Source organism: Monopterus albus, unplaced genomic scaffold (assembly GCF_001952655.1).
Source record: "Monopterus albus unplaced genomic scaffold, M_albus_1.0 scaffold171.1, whole genome shotgun sequence".
NCBI classification, from domain to species: domain Eukaryota; kingdom Metazoa; phylum Chordata; class Actinopteri; order Synbranchiformes; family Synbranchidae; genus Monopterus; species Monopterus albus.
This window is the reverse complement of record NW_018128051.1, coordinates 471802-488777: the sequence shown is the minus strand read 5'-3', so window position 1 is coordinate 488777 and position 16976 is coordinate 471802. Positions and strand designations below refer to the sequence as shown.

Below are 16976 nucleotides of genomic sequence, written 5' to 3'. Positions count from 1 at the left end.
AGGAGTCCTTCAATCAGAAGGCCCTGTGCAAGCCCTCACAGTGGCAAGCATCCACCCAGCAGAAGCATCCTTGAGCAAGACAATGAACCCCTATCAGTTCTAGGTGTGTTGCTCTTGATGATAATCCCTAGGGCAAGTGGAAAGATAAAAATGTTCTACAGGGATCAATTTAGTAACAGAGTATGCTGTTATCAAGTGAAATACAAAAAAAAAGTTTCTATAGACTGTTCTGTGAGCATTAAGTGATTCTCAGCAGTTTTACAGAAGGTTATATTCAATGGAGATGGTAGGATGAGGAGGGAGAATGGAGCTTGGCCCAAAAAAGAAAGTAGGAAAAGTCAAGGTGAATGAAATCTCAATCTATTTCAGGCCACCACTAGACCAAGGGACAGCTGTGTGAGGAGATACATAAAGGAGCGAGTGTGTGTTTGTGGAGATGCTTTTAGGGCACTTACCAGGTGTGTCCTACCTTCACCACTGAGGGGTTAGGCTAAAAGTGTCCTACCTGGCAGGTGCTATGGATGGCAGAACAGTACATGGTGCACGTGTGTGTATGAGTGAGATGGCATACTCTGTGTGTGTTTGGTGGTGATGTTGGTTGGTGGTGTTACCTGGCATGCAATTCTGATGAGGAAGTTGACCACTGTGTCCGTATGTTGTTTCTCGACAGGCTTGGTGAGCATGGTCTCTGTGCCTGGCATTGACTGACTGCGGCCAAACACCTAAAACACACAAACATTATAATTTCTATTTCATAGGTCAGGTCATTGATTTAAGATGCTATGCAAGTTGTTGTATACAGATAGAAAATGCTGTTATATTGGTTAGGTTTCCTTATATAAAATGGCACGGGAGTACTACAGGCTTTGAGATCATGAGCATTTATTATATACACTGTACCTTTAAGTATGGGAACAAAGACTATTGTATATATTGATTTATTCTAGAATTAACATCAAGAGACACACTGACAAGCTGTCTTTGATTCAGATTTTGTCTTTGATTCAAGCACTACTTGCAACAAAAGCCTCTCATCTACTTTTGAGGAAAACTACACACTGCAGTGGGATGTGAGATCAAACAGATAGGGAGCTGCAATACTGTTGTAAGAATAAATAGATTAAAGCAACAACAACTGTGCTGTTGGCAATTTTTGCCTCGGATAGATGTGAAAATGGCAGTTTGGTCAAAGTATCTTTCAAACTACTCTGAAGCCTGGAACACATGTAGGATTTTTCCATCATAAGAACCTACTGAAACGTGTTGAGTCAAGTAAAGCTCATCCTGTGTTGTGTGTTTGTTTCCACTGTCCTCCACCTGCTTTGGGAGAGCTCAATTTCAGAGCCCCTCAGAAGGTAGTACTAAAATCAAGTTCCAGGAGCATAAAAGGGGGAGGTGGTGGGTGCACACAGGGCTGTTGCACATGACTGATTAAATGTCAGTATCTTCACACCTCAACTACTATCACACTGGTTTAGAGATGAAACACTAAACAGGGACTTCAGTGAGTGGACAGCGGCCAAGACAGCGAAGACGTCACATTACTGCAAGTTTGTGTTCCGCTTATTCAACAGCTTTTTGATAAACAGCTCATACCGTCTCTGTTACTGACAAATCTTTTTGGAGCAAGGAGCATTGTGAACCTCTGCTCAGCAGGGCATGTGTGCGTGTGTGTGTGTGTGTGCGCGTGCGTGTCCGTGCGCAAGGAGTGGAGCCCACCCTCATCTAACCCAAGACCGACACAGGGAAAACCAATAGAAAAGTAAAGCAGAATGGTCCTCATCGGTCTGTGAGGTTATCCTGGGTGATGGTTATGGAAAGTACAGAGTGTAGTGCTCATTAGATTCCATCAATGGAAATGCAGCTACAAGAAACTTTGCAGGTTCTGCAGAATTTAACAGAATAACAAGATGTAATGAGCCCATTCCTCCCTAAAGTGAATGACCATGGGGACCTGTCACTCACAGCCACATTCTGCAGGCATCTGAGTGACAAAGGACTGTGCTCACCGTGGAAGCAGCGCCGGTTGCTGTACGAAACCTCTTGACATCCTGTCCAGCGGAAGCGGTTTCCAGAGACAATCCTCTTTTCACAGCTCCCCCGCTGGTCCCTTCACTGCTAGCGGCTACTTCAGCCTCAGATTCTGCCACATCAAAGAGAAAAGGCAGGAGAGGAGAGGAGGATTGGTGAGAAGTTGAGTCCATCAGTTAACATTATTACAATTTATAGAATATATAAACGTATCTTCATATCTTGTTAAAGTTTTCTGACTCCTACAAGATCAGAGCCATAGGTCGGGGTGGGTTTCGATGGAATTTTATCAGATCCAGTATTGAAACCACTAATCAAACCTGAACGCTTTCAAATCCCTTATCGAACCTGTTTAAGTAGTTGATTAGTTGAAAAGAATGACAGCTTTTATTTCAGTCAGTGCAGTAAAAACGCATTTGCTTAATACTTTAGAAAAAGATTTTTCTAACCATGTTGACAAGATGGTCATTTTAAAAGTGATTTAAGGATCTAGACAGGCCTGGCACAGATAATAATAAAACCTACAGCAATTAAACTATCAAACCTATACCACGGACATTCTGCTGTGCTGGCGGGTTGAAGAGCTTTCACCACATATTTTATGATTGCTCTGTGACATTCAATAACCCTGCCCTCACTCAGTTTGCTTTTCACTGGAGGGGCTGTGCTGCACATGTAAAAGCAACAAGGTGAAAATAATATTCCTTCTGCTTTATTATTCAGTGAGTATTAATTAAATAATAACTGATTGTTTTTTGGTGCACGATGGACAAAAATGAGACAAAACAAACAAACAAACAAACAAACAAAAGAAAAAAAAACAGGATTCTTATGTGATTGTGTGAGCGTTCTTGCAATCAGTGAACACACCTGCTGGTCTTTGATCCTCTGTAACTCCCACTTGATGACCACTTCTGCCAGGTCCACAGCCAGTTTTCTTTGCTCTATGGTCACACTTGGGGTGAAACCCAGACGCTGCATTGCACTGATCATGTGCTGTACCAGGTGGTGGCGCACGGGATAGTACACCTGATAAGAGACCACACACGTTTAGTATTTTTTTGCAATACTTATGATATGTATTAGACTGTTTTCTAAAAACTGATCTAACATTCACAAAACTTTCATATTTAGGATTGTAAACATTTACTGCATTTTCCTTTCCTAAAGAATTAATAGCAGATGGTGACTGATGCCAATGGCAGAGTGTAGAATAAACAGAAGTCATCCATGTGAGCAATGACAAGCAGCAAGGCTAAACAGATAAAACAGCAGTGCATATAGAACTCATCATATAATGCCATTGTATCTTGGGGCCATTTTTACTTTTGCTGCATGTTTTACTTTTATCTGGACATCACATGATTTCAAGCTAGATGCTGAAGTATTGAACAGTATTTTAGCATACAGTGAGGAACAGAAGTATTTGAACACCCTGTGATTTTGCAAGTTCTCCCACTTAGAAATCATGGAGGGGTCTGAAATTCACATTGTAGGTTCATTCCCACTCTGAGAGACAGAATTAAAAAAAGATTTTCAGGAAATCACATTGTATGATTTTTAAAGAATTTATTTGTCTTGCACTGCTGAACATAAGTATTTGAACACCTGAGAAACAGCAAGAATTCTAGCTCTCAAAGACCTGTTACTGTGCCTTGAAAACGTCCACCTCTACTCCACTCATTAATCTAAATTAGTAGCACCTGTCTGAGCTCTTTAAAGACACCTGTCCACCCCACAGTCAGTCAGACGCCCACTACTACCATGGGCAAGGCCAAAGAGCTGTATAAATGTCAAGTTATGTTGTTTGGCCACTTGTCACAGCAATGAATCAGGTCATTATGTACATTTATATTTTAGGTATTGAGCAGCAAGGGTTCAGTGTGAAGCTTATTTTATCTGGTATTGATGGACACCGTTTGCTGTAATGTCAAGATTTTGTTCGTCTTCTTTCCTTTTCAAGAACCAGTGAACACAGCTTTCCTGTTACCTCAACAAGTGACTGAATTCACAGGTTTGAAAGGTGCTGCTGTGTTTGGCTGCCCTTCCTGTCAGGTGAAAAGCAATCAATGAAGCATGACAGAACAGATAACGGGTCAACTCACAGTGTTCGGAGGGAAGTGTGCTCAGCTGCACTCGGGGTGGAGACAATCAGAGACCACGGCCTCTACATTGCTGGAGTGTCAATGACTGTTTGTTTGAATATTTTAGAGGGAAGTAATGATGATTTCACTCTGGGGTGAATTAAGAAGAGTCTGACAAACAGTCCATCAAACCAAGCAGTAACAAGAAAATGAGAGCCCTCCCTGGCTTATTAAGACAACCCCAAAGCAAAGGCCAAAATTACCCTTGTTAAATTGCAACTGAACTTTGCATTACCTGACAAGCTTGGTTTAATTGGAAACAACTGGAGTGGCCTAGCCAGTCTCCAGACCTCAATCCAATAGAACATCTTTGGAGGGAGCTTAAACTCCGCGTTGCTCAGCGACAGCCCCGAAACCTGACAGATCTAGAGGAGATCTGTGTGGAGGAGTGGGCCAAAATCCCTGTTGCAGTGTGTGCAAACCTGGTCAAGAACTACAGGAAACGTTTGACCTCTGTAATTGCAAACAAAGGTTTCTGTACCAAATATTAACACTGATTTTCTCAGGTGTTCAAATACTTATGTTCAGCAGTGCTAGACAAATAAATTCTTTAAAAATCATACAATGTGATTTCCTGAAATTGTTTTTCTAATTCTGTCTCTCAGAGTGGGAATGAACCTACAATGTGAATTTCAGACCCCTCCATGATTTCTAAGAGGGAGAACTTGCAAAATCGCAGGGTGTTCAAATACTTCTGTTCCTCACTGTAGAAGCCTGTTTTGCATGAGGGAAAAACATCCTCACTCTGCAGGTCCATCAAAAAAAGACTCATCCTTCCCATCTGCTTGCATACCAGACAGTAAACACAAACACATAGGCCTAAGACACTCTGCTCGACAAATTTCAGTGATACACAAAATTGTTTTGTGAATTGCATAAAATAAAACATCTATGACTGGATACTCATTTACAATGGCTTTATATTTAAGTGTAATTCTGGGTTGGTAAGCTTGTTCTCAGAGCATGCACAACAAATATGGGGGAGAAATTCACCTCAGAAGAGCATACTCCTTCATCTTCTCTCCAACAATTTAATAATGGTGTTAAAGCCAGTGTTACATTATCTTGCCAGTATCATAACTGTTTTTGCAACCATACAAAACAACAATGAGAGAAAGAGATGCTGGTCTATGTAGCTCAAAAAAGCCACAGCATCTATTTGATTGTGCAAGTAATGCTCAATATCTCACAAGACATTAAGACTTTCAGCTAAATCCCTCATAATCGGAGATTTCTGGTCAACTGTGAGCTGACCGCAACCCCGTCTCATGTCAGGTTTATCTTGCTGCAAAATATATGGACAGCCTGCCAACTGCACATTATTTAAATGAATGCTGTCCAAAAAAAAAACATTACCAAGTGTATTTTTTTCCTCTGCAGTACATATACTTTGCTCTAGATTTTAGGGTGATAGCATGCTAAATTAAACAGGGTGTGCTCAATCATTCTGAGATAGTCAGAAAAGGCAAATTCTGAAGTGACTCTCAAGGACATGATGACACACACTTAACCCCAAGCATTCACACTCTCTCAAGTGTCACACTCAAGAGTCACTTAGTTTCATCGCAAAACCGAACTGGGACCCTCAAACACACAGAAGAACAAGAGATGAGATGTCTATCTGAGAGCTGTTGCCAGCGTCAAAGAATATTAAGGCTTTTCACTTTGAGGGTAATTATAGTCAATAGAGCAGGACTTTACAGTCCCTTAATGACAGAGTGGCTAAGCCCTGTCCATCACATGTGCACACAGACAAACACACATACACAACCTCTCTATTTCTTTATCACACACACACACACAAAGTCTCTCATCTGTCTGTCATTATCTCCTCCCCAGTGTAATTATGCTGATGTGATTACATTAGATTAGTCATCTGGCCCAGTGAGAGCAGCCTGTCAGTGAGATAGAGAGGGGAACTGAAGAAAATGTCAGTCTTCTGCTAAGAGACCGTCACACTCTGACTGGCGAGGCAGCGAGCATCAACTGAAGGAGCGAGGGGGCAAAAAGTGTCTGAAGTTTAAGGAGGAAGGCCAGCAATCTTTTGCTGGTTTTGACTTGGTGCTTTGAGTCTGCTGATCACCACTGTGAAGGCTGTGTCTGACAATGTTATCAGCATCAAGGAACTCACCATTAGCTTCACAGCCCAATGATGGTAATGATCCAGCTTTAGACTAGGAGACAGCAAAACGTCACCAGCAGAGTGGCTCAAAGAGTGCAAACCTACACCAAGGCAGATCGATTTCCCCATAATTCCATTACACCTAAAAGCAATATTTCCATGACAGTTTGACCCTCATAACATGATACCTTGAGCATGAAAACCTACCCCTAGCTTTTGGAATGACATTGATATCGTGATTAGTTAAGAAAAACAATAGACGGGTGATTATTAAATGCCACAAAACAGCTAAATACATGAATAAATCCCATGCAGACTGACATAATGTGTATTTACAGTCCTTCATAGACACACAAAGCTCATACCATTTGGATGCATGTAAATTTACTTTAGAGTCCATTTTCCAACAATGTGCTCACTGATACACTTATTAGCTCCACTAGTCTTCACTCCAAGCGCTCAGCGGTGCAGCTGCATGCTTTCGCCACATGGGGGTGACACACAGTCAACCCTTTCCAACACCCACAGTGGTGAACAATACTGGATCCGGATGATGATGCGCAAACAGCTAAACAACTGTTCCGTGGGCTATACACTACCTCTCCAAAAAAATGTAATCTAAATCCATTCACTACTTTTTGAAATGTGCTGTGAACAAAGCAACCAACAAATGCACACAGGTAAAAACATTACCCGCCCTTGGCAGAGGTAACTACTAATTGGGCCACCCAAATAATCCTACTTTTAATGATGTTGTCCCACGGTCTGATTAAGAGGTGTCATATAATTCAGGGCACTCAGACAATCAGCAAAAATAGCTCCTCCACTCTTTTCCCCATGTGGTTCCCTGCTTTTGCTGAAGCCACACTGAGCAGTGAGCTGGCGGCAGCAACAAATGGTTGTGCATATACAGCTGAGTGGCAGTTCTCACTCTTTGTGGTGACAGCATTACTCAAAAGTCCATAAAATTTAAACTACAAGATGATGACCCACTATTATCAGCAATTAGTCATCTTTGTAAAGCTAATACTTTGTGTGGTTTGCAGTGGGATGAGCACCACAAAATGTAAATTAAAACAAAGTATGGAGACAAGCCTACCCGGATTATTGTACATTACAGGGACAGAAATAATATGTTTTGACTGACCCAACATGGATGAATGCACAGGAAACCAATATATTCAATAGTGACAGATTAACAGAAGGAAGTGCACTATTGACCAACCCTAATTTGTGTGTGTGTGTTTGGTTTCTGTCAGCTCACCCTGAAATGCTGCACTATGAGATGCAGTATGTGGACCAGCTGTGGTACAGTGTGGCCCTCCTCCACAATGATTTTGCGAGTCCAATGAGTCAACATCTGGTGGCCATCCTCCATGCGGGCAGGCACAGCTGGGGTCAGGATGGCCATGGCCTGTCGTACGATGGCTCGAGCCTCCATGGTGTGGGCCTTCAGCAGGCTGTGGAAGACCTGAGTGAAGGGAATGTAAAATACTTTTAATATCCCTTCTCCTTTACCATCAGTGCTTACCAATTTTTTCTTTTGTACAACCCCTTCAACTAATGTATTCCCTTCCAATATATTCATATTACAATGGATATGAAATATGAGAAAGAATACATTCTTAGGCAAGCACATAAACTCATTCTCTCTCACACTCACTCACAGAGTCAGGATCTTTTCCATTCATCTATTGTCATTTCATTTTAGTTGAGCTGTCATTTCTGTTTTTACTCTTGTTTTTGCATGGATTCATTTTATGAGTTCATTGTGTATTTTTATATCTAGTACTGAACTCTTTTAGCTCTTTGTTAAGTTACACCCACATTTCACTGAGTGTCCGTTCTCTCTTTTTTATTCCTCCTCACCTGCAGGACGATCTTCTTGTGAATGGCGAACTTTGCAATGATGTGAGCCAGAAGCAAGTGACCACTGTATTTACAGGCAGGGTCCACACAGGCTTTGGGCAGTAGGCACGGCCAGGCGAAGGTCATGAGGCGTCGCAGCTTGCTGTTGCGTGACTTGTTGTTGTCATGAATATGATGGGGTGCGTGCTCCACCAGCAGGGTGGAGAACTGCAACAGGCAGATTCGCAGTGAGTCCAGAAGGTCAGCCTGCTTCTCTGGGTCCAGAACCTTGGAAATGGATGACAGAGATGTGGGGTTAAATATTGTTAGGGGAAAGGCAAATAATGTAGGTACAGTTTTCACTATCCACAGCACAGAGTGAGCAGAGTATGCAGAAACAATTGTGAGATGTTCTGCATTAACTGGTGATAAAATGTGATCTGATCTTTATCTAAGTCACAAGCAGGGGTGTAACAATCCATTGATATGGATCGATACATACAGTAGATCAAACACCTACTGATCTGAATAAACACTGATTTTAGATGTACTTTTGTTTTGATAGCCAGCCACACCAAACATATTTCTGTTGAAGCACTGTTCTGTTCAAATTGGGCAAGCACCAGGCGATGCAGCTAGTATACTAAAACAGAATATTGACACTAAAAGTGAGACGTAAGCAGAGCATACGCTACTGAAGTATTTATCCTTTGAATCCACAGCAATTCAACCCTCGTTGCAGCGTCAATGCCACCATAACAGCTGTCTGTGTGTCAACATGACAGTGACTGGACAAATGGTCTTCACCATTCTGACCGACGGCAGAAATGTAGCTGGGCTAATGTGCATATAAGTCATGTCTCTGAGTCAGTGAGGACTGAAATTTCTGAATTTCTTAGCTTGTTAACTTAGCTAGATGCCTACTTCCTGAGAGAGTAGCCACAGTACTAAACTGTCTCCCTTTATACTGCCATTGTGAGTAATATGTGCTTCCAAAAGTTAGATTTGAATGAAACTGCAGCACAAAGCAATCTACTTTCTCATGTATGGAGAAAATCCTTCTAAAGGATATTTCCACATTAAAAAATACCCATCACCATCTGAATTCCCTAGACACAGAGGAGAGGAGCAGAGAGAGAGGGGGAGGTGAGTGAGGAAATGAGTTTTAACCAGACTGTAGAAGAGCCATTAGCAGCCATTAGGACTGGTGTTACTCAGTGATGAGATTTGCCACAGCACAAACAAACATGCTGACCTTTAGTATGGTCACACCGTGACATTTACAACAGGAATTATAGTCTGGCCTGATGAATGAAACATGATGGAAAGAGGGACCGGTGGGAGAGAAAGTAAAATAAAGACAGATGAGAAAGACAAAAAGGGAGGAAGGGAAATATGGACTGACAACAATTAAGTGATCAAATAATGTGAATGTGTGGAAGCCATGACAAAGTATAGAGTTGTGTTTGACCGATAAGAAAAGAGAGGAAATGCAGCAGGTAATAAAATCAGAGAGATGGATGGAGAGACAAAGCTGCTGAGTAGTGAACAAAGATGTTGTGTACATGTGTACCTTGGTGATGAAGACACTGGTAATGCTTTCAGGATTGTCTCCCTCAGGGTTGGGCGGTCCCAGCAGCTGCTCACCCTCCCCCTTCTCAAAGCTGTACAGGAAGGCTGGGTTCAAGATGTGTTGTAGCACCTATGAAACAGGGAAGACACACATTCAAATGATTTTACTGATAAACCCCAAATCTTTTTCCCCCCCCATTTCCTAGGGCAACATGCGACCTTCACCTTTAACATTCAGTTTCAAATGTTAAAAGACTACAATGGATGATTAAACTGAAAGAACATTCAAGAAAGGAAGAAGAAACTCAGTGAAATCGCCTGGTGTGATCTTTTAAAGGCTGCATAAAAGATAAAATCTTCAGCTTTTCACGGCACATAATTAAGTGATTAAATAGAATCAAAATCAGCACCCGTTTTATTGGCCTGGTGTGTTGGACATACAAGGAATTTGACTTTGGTACAGTGACTCTCAATGTGTATGTACAATGTTCTTCCATAAGGCAACAAGTAAACAAGGCAAAAAAAGAGAACAAAAAAGAAAAAGGAATGTGCATTAGGAAAATAAAAAATATGTACTTTATATATGCAGTTTTTCAGATAGATTTATGCAAGGGTATAGTCACAAGGTATTGCAACCTCAGTGCAATACCTTGTGACTACGAATCTACCTTAAAAGGTCCTTTTCAGACTAATAACTAATAGAAGAGCATAGCCCAAAAATTCAAACTTTAGACAATGACCGTAAACAATGGTAATAAAAGGTAAGGCATTTAAAATAAGATCACAGAAGAAAATTTCTACTCTTAAGAAATCATTGCATGTTCTCATAATTCATAAGCACTGATAGCAAAAACAAAAAAGCAAAAAAAATAAAAAATAAAAAATAGAATATATATATATTTATATATCAAAAGCTCCAACTATCACCGAGGAAAGGTTTAAAATGCCATTTACTTCCTGAAACCTGCAGGGATTCTTACCAGGGCTATGCAAATGAAGACAAAGGTTTGATTTAGCTAGTAAAATGCAGAATTACCCCACCACAATAAGCTAACGACTGCATTTATTAAGGAAGCTGCTATCAGTTAATGAAACCCCTTATTCAATCCATCACTGGGGAGGACAGGGCATCGCTCAGTGGAGAACGAGCTGTGACAGCATATGTTCCAGCTCCTCCATTAGCACATTACTCACACACGCGCGCACACACACACACACACACTGCTCAATGTACATGCATGGTTGATAGACTCGCACACACATGCAGAAACAACTGCACTCCTAAATGAAGACACACACACACAAAAAATAAAAAATCCATGGAGCACTAGTCTGTTCTTCAGTCTCATCTGTTCCTATTAACTCTAAGCTTCTGTGACATCAATCACTGTAAGAGCAGAGCGTATTTCTGTAACGACATTAGGTGATGTGTGTGTGTTGGTGCAAGTGTATACACACACACACACACACACACACACACACACACACACACACACACACACACACTGGGCAAGTACCCCAGATATTGTACTGTAGGTGCTAGGGGGTCCCCCAGAATGTGTATTATGCAATTACACTGACCAGGAAAGTGCAAATAATGCAACACCTTTATTGTGAAATAGCCATAGAAAATCTGACTGGACAACTGTACAACAGGCAATTAGTCTGTGATGATAATACAGTTGCACTCAAGAGTCATGTTTTTTTAAATCTTCTGTTTAATTTCATTATTTCTATTGTAAATTAAAAACCTAAATGTGATACACTTCTGACACACACACCTGTTTGCTTCATACAATTCACAGTTGAATTCCTCATTTAATCTTAATCTTATTTGTTATTGTTCACATAAAACAGGCAAATAACAGGTAGTAGCAAAAATATGTTTCACCTTTGATTTCAATCTCCACTGAGGAGATGATACTTGCACAGCATGCAGACGCACATTGATGCTGTAGAAAATTCTGCTTTGTGTGATTCTGCACTGTATGTCATGTCAGGAACAAAAACAAAAGCAGCATAATGTGAAACAGATGTGCTGTGCTTCACAAATTTTACTTGTCTTCTTGAAATATATTCCATGAATAGTTACACTTTTGAACAAAAAAGCAGCACAAAAGCAGCTTTCTGTAAGAACTGTTTGGACAAAACAAAAGAGGCAATAGAGGAGCAGCATGAGGTCATTCTGTGCCACCAGAGATGATTCATTGCTGCTGTCCTACACTGTCTCTATCCTTTTATCTTACACATTCCTCAGTGTCTCACTAGAAGTGAAATATTCTCCCAGACCACTGTGATGCTACAGTACACAATAAACTGAATCTCTAACTCTCAGGGATAATGAAAACATGCACATACACACATTTCCCTTTGATATTATGCTTCTGGGAAAATGCTAACAGCAATTATTTAAATGTCAGTGGAGGTAACACCCACCTTCATTCTCTTGCTCATGACTCATACACCAATTGCAAACATATTCACATAGAACGGTATCCTCTCTCTTTCTGTCTGTCGCTCTGCCTCACACTCACAGCTAGCATCTGCTGCACACCAGAAGAGGACAATTAAGGGAAAAACAACAATATGAGCATTGTATTGGAATGGTGGAGGGTGGGGATCCTGCAACTTCGCTTAGCTAAGAATTTATTGGTGCAACCGTTCTGCCTTGGCCTCTGTATAAAAGGGGAGATGCGGTTTGGGGGGTGTGGGCAATGGAGTGTGATGTTTTGATGAGGTGTTGTTTCTGTGATATACCACAGAGGATTCAAATTTTAACGTTGCTCACCAAAAAAAAACAATCTGTGACCATAATCATTAGTTTGCTGCATATTATGCACAGCAACTGACTATGAATCATGTCATCAATGTGTAGGAGGAGTAAAAGCACATCCCTACTCTGGTCATTCACCATCGCAGATTTGAGAACAACAATGTTTCAGGTATGTATTCCCGGTGTTTGTGTTATATACATGGATATACTATATGTCACAGTGATCATCCCGTTACATGTCATGCCTCCAATACCGAGATGCTGTATCTGTGTAAAAAGAATACAGAAACAGCATTAGACTGGCTTTTATAATTCTGTTTAAAAAGGCATAGTTGCAATAAAAGGCCAGTTTAATGCCAATAAAGCAGAATCTCTGTATGAAGCAACACTGAACTGAACATTAGCTAAAAGGATATGGTGAGGTGTCGGGTGAGCAACTCAAACATACATGTTCTTGAACTAGGGCATCTGGGTGCACTTGACAGGCTTCTTGTGTAAACTGTTGCCACACAGCCATTTGGCTGTGTGCTATAGTGTGCCATGCCAGGCCTTCCCCACTGACCCGTTTGTACTTAACAGCATTGCTGTTGCTACTCTGTGCCAGGTTGTGTGCCTGTTACAGCTGTGCAAAATGTGTGTGTGGGTGTGTATGTGGGAGTGCACACATGCGGGAGAGTGAGCTTAATTAAAAAGCAACCCAAATGACTGCAATGCTTGCAGCAGCAGGTCAGGTAGAGAGGACAAAAGCATTCATCTGTGAACCTCTAAGGATCTCGAATCAAACAAAATGACCTTCCTGAATCTATCAAAGAACCTCTGGTATGAAACACACCATCCATAAAAGTCACACAGATCACGTCTCCAAACGCCTGCCTTTCTCTCACTAAGCAAGCAAAAAAGGTAAGCTGGGGAGATGGCCAAAAGAGTCGGCAACATGATTTAGAATGCATTAAGGCCAGGAGATACAGGCAAAAATATTGTAATATTTTTCTTTCATATTTACCAGTATTTATTGTTATATACAATTAATACCATTAATGAGGATAGCAATGTATTCAATATGTTTGTTTAACCTCTAGAATATACACTGTGTGTTTTGGTGAGCAACAGTGATGGAAAGAGAACTTGTCTGTTTACAACACAACTCCTCAGGGTTACCTTTTAATTTGACATTCAAGGAATAGGACTGAATCGACTGATCAGTATGGGACTGAATCCTACATAAATCAAATAAATGTTTAGTGTACTTCATATATTTGTGAATATATGAAGGCAAATCATGCTTTAAATAATTATCACACAAAGAATCAGCATGTTAAGGTAAACATACTGGCTACTGCACACTGGTAAGTGGCAGCTGTATTTACCATTTTCTACCACATAATGATAAAAAATAAAAAAATAAAACAATTAGATAAATGTGACAACGTAACTGCTACTAGTCTGGTTCCAATCACAGAAAATATCTAGCAATGACTGAAAATGCAGACAAAGACACTACTGCTGGAGTTGCAATTGACATCCAAGCTTTGATGTCAGTGCTATCAATTAGGGACCCTGGCTTATAGACGATCCATGATTTTAATCAATTTCCCTGTAAATTGCAACAGTATCCTGCTTATGTCACCATCTTAAGTGGATCTTTATCAAATGTTGACCTATTTAAGAGTTTTAACAACTGTTGCGATCACACAGTGCTTATAAAGCCAGACCAAGTCACAGGCCAAATACTGGTAAATGCCTCCTGTGTGGTTAGTAAGACTAAATGCTCAACCACCACTTGAATGTCTTTTCCAATTGGGGAAATTGATGGCATTTATTCATAAGTTGATCAACTTTACTGCTCTGATTGGCCATGTACGTACCTTAGCTTTGAGCTCATCGTTGAAGTGTGGGTCATTGAACTCAACAAAGCGGAAGAAAAGAGCCCGTTTCTGGGCAATGGAGTAGTTCCTGGGAATCTCCTCCTCCATATACTCCTTCAGGAAAGTCATGTTGCACAAGAAGCGACCTGTAAAGGCCCGTAGCAGCTGGAACAGCAGCTCAATCTCTGAATAATTGCGCCTATTAAGAAGACAGGGGTCAATATGTTCAGTGTACAGGTAGAAAGAGATAATGTATTATGTTGCATAGTGTACTGTCTAATACCAATATCAGTGTTACTGTACAATTAACTTTCAAATAATCCAGGACAGCAATGTGACTCTGGTAATTAATGAGTTAAGCAAGGCTGTCTGAATGCATTCACTCTACTAAAAATCCTGGTTGGGAGTTAATCGCAGTATGAAATAAACATCTCCTAAGTGTCTGGTGTGCCAAGGACACTAGCTCTTTCTCAGTCCTTAGGCAGGGGAAGGTCATGACTGAAAATTTATTTGGTCAGAAACTGCAGAAAAATGTGCATTATTAGCTCACAGTCCTCACTCAAGCTGTAACTCGCACGTTACTGAAAGGGTCACTTAAGTCATCATTTATACACTCTACTGGTTGCACTTAATTTCAGAGTAGAGGCTCATCTGCAGCAGCTGTTAAGGGAGAGCAGATTATGAGCAATTCCTTACCCAGATTTTCGTATCAAATGTCTATTTTCAGGTCTTGCAACAACTCTGCCCAACATTTAGGTAATATTCAACTCCAGAATATTAGGGACTAAGCAGCACTTAGAGAGTGCAAACCTCTGCCAAGGCAGCTCAGGTTCCTCATAATGCCATAAAAATAAAAATAAAAATTCAAGGATCGGGATGATGATCCAGATCACCACCAAAATGTAATGGATTTTACATGGGCTATACCCTACCTCTCCAAAAGATTTCACCAAAATCCATTCATAACTTTTTGAATTATGCTGTGAATAAACCACCGAATGACAATAAAAACACAATAGAGGTAATAACTATACATACTTGCAGTAGCTTAGAAGGCAGTAGGCCAGCAGCTTGGGCTCCTTCCAGTTGGTGGCAGCCATATTATCTTTGCGATGTCTCTCCTGGAAGGCCTCACTGACCCAGACTCGCCTAAGCTGGCTGACCAGAGAGTGCTGCCCTGCCAGCCAACCCTCATCGTTCTTCACTATGATGCTGATAATCTGAGCATATGGGATGAAGAAACAATTTACGGGTTAAATCGTGGAACTGCTGGGAGTTTAGCAATATTCAGCTTAGGCTGATGCACCACCTAAGGGTTATCTTTACACATACAGGTGAGTGCATACATACATACATACGTACGTACGTATGTATGCATGACAGGCCAAGACATGGGTATGTGTACGTTTGAGTATACAAAATTATAATAAAAATATTCATACCTTGATAGCTTGAAACTGCAGGTCCAGTCTGGCTGTGGTGGTAGAGGGAGATCCAGGTCGAACAGTTGCTGCAGTACCAGCAGGAACCAGCAGGGGGACGAAGCGGTTGGGATTAGAGGCCAGCACGTCTCTTAGTGGTTTGGCATCTTTGTGTTTCAGAAAACTCTGTATATGAAGACATACATATTTAACTATAACAGAAAATACATACAGTACAGTTTACAGTTAGAGAGAACCAAGTTCACTACATTGAGTCAACAGCTGTAATAACATTTAAAAAGACATGATACAGAAAATAAAGAACTGCTGCTGGGTATTATCTGTCTCAGTTTTGTGTTAACAATACCACTGAGCCTTGTAACACCCAATATATCCCTGATTATAGCTCATTACTGAGGCAGCAAAAAGACTAAATGATGTTTAATAGCAAATGTGTCAATGAGAACACTCAAGGGACCGCTACTTAAAGCTGCCAGAGTCTGACCATAAACATGCGGCTCCACTGGGGATCGTTGAGTGTAGCCTCCATCATGAACAGCTCCACTGTCTGAGATGGGTGACGTGTCAGGAACTTGATCAAAGGCTCCCTAAAAGGACTGCCGGCCTGGCACAGGAGGAAGTGAGTGAGGAATAGGAGAAATAGCAAAATAAACAGACAGAAAATAGAAATATGGGAATGATTTGATGAAAAAAAACAAGTTTAGATTCTATGACTTTCTTGTGATGATCTGTTTTGAACAGAGTTGAATGTGCTACACTCACTGGCCAATTTATTGGGTATGCCTGTACAATTGTATAAAATTTAATGCAACACTTCCACCTTAAAATGTTTTAGTTTTTGGCAAAATTGTCATAAATGCATAAATTCAATTATATGTTTATGACTGAAGTCATATCTAAAGGTGGCGTTGTATTGGACTGCATTATATTCAGAGGTGACTATTTTTGTCCTCCCAAGCTACAGACATGAAAGGGTCAGAATAACCTATAAAGTCACATTTTAATAATATTCAAAAATGTTTGATTTTCCTGCCAATAGTCCAGTAGCCTTCAATGTCTGCAAATCTTAGATATATTTTTAAGTGTTAGAAATTAATAGAATCAGTCAGATAATTATTAGATATTGTGTTAGACTTTAATGTGTTATTAATGCAGTTTAGTAAGATTCAAAGTCTGCTC

At 40.6% G+C, this 16976-nt stretch overlaps 1 protein-coding gene across 1 annotated transcript in view; it reads right to left on the bottom strand.

Moving 5' to 3' along the window:
- trrap (transformation/transcription domain-associated protein) overlaps positions 1 to 16976 on the bottom strand; it is an 86101-nt gene that overhangs the window by 45487 nt on the left and 23638 nt on the right. Inside the window, 10 exon segments of the mRNA XM_020615948.1 lie at positions 612 to 722; positions 2010 to 2143; positions 2898 to 3060; positions 7562 to 7768; positions 8167 to 8433; positions 9719 to 9847; positions 14356 to 14554; positions 15394 to 15575; positions 15798 to 15962; positions 16282 to 16401. Of these exon segments, the coding sequence (XP_020471604.1) occupies positions 612 to 722; positions 2010 to 2143; positions 2898 to 3060; positions 7562 to 7768; positions 8167 to 8433; positions 9719 to 9847; positions 14356 to 14554; positions 15394 to 15575; positions 15798 to 15962; positions 16282 to 16401 (1677 nt within the window).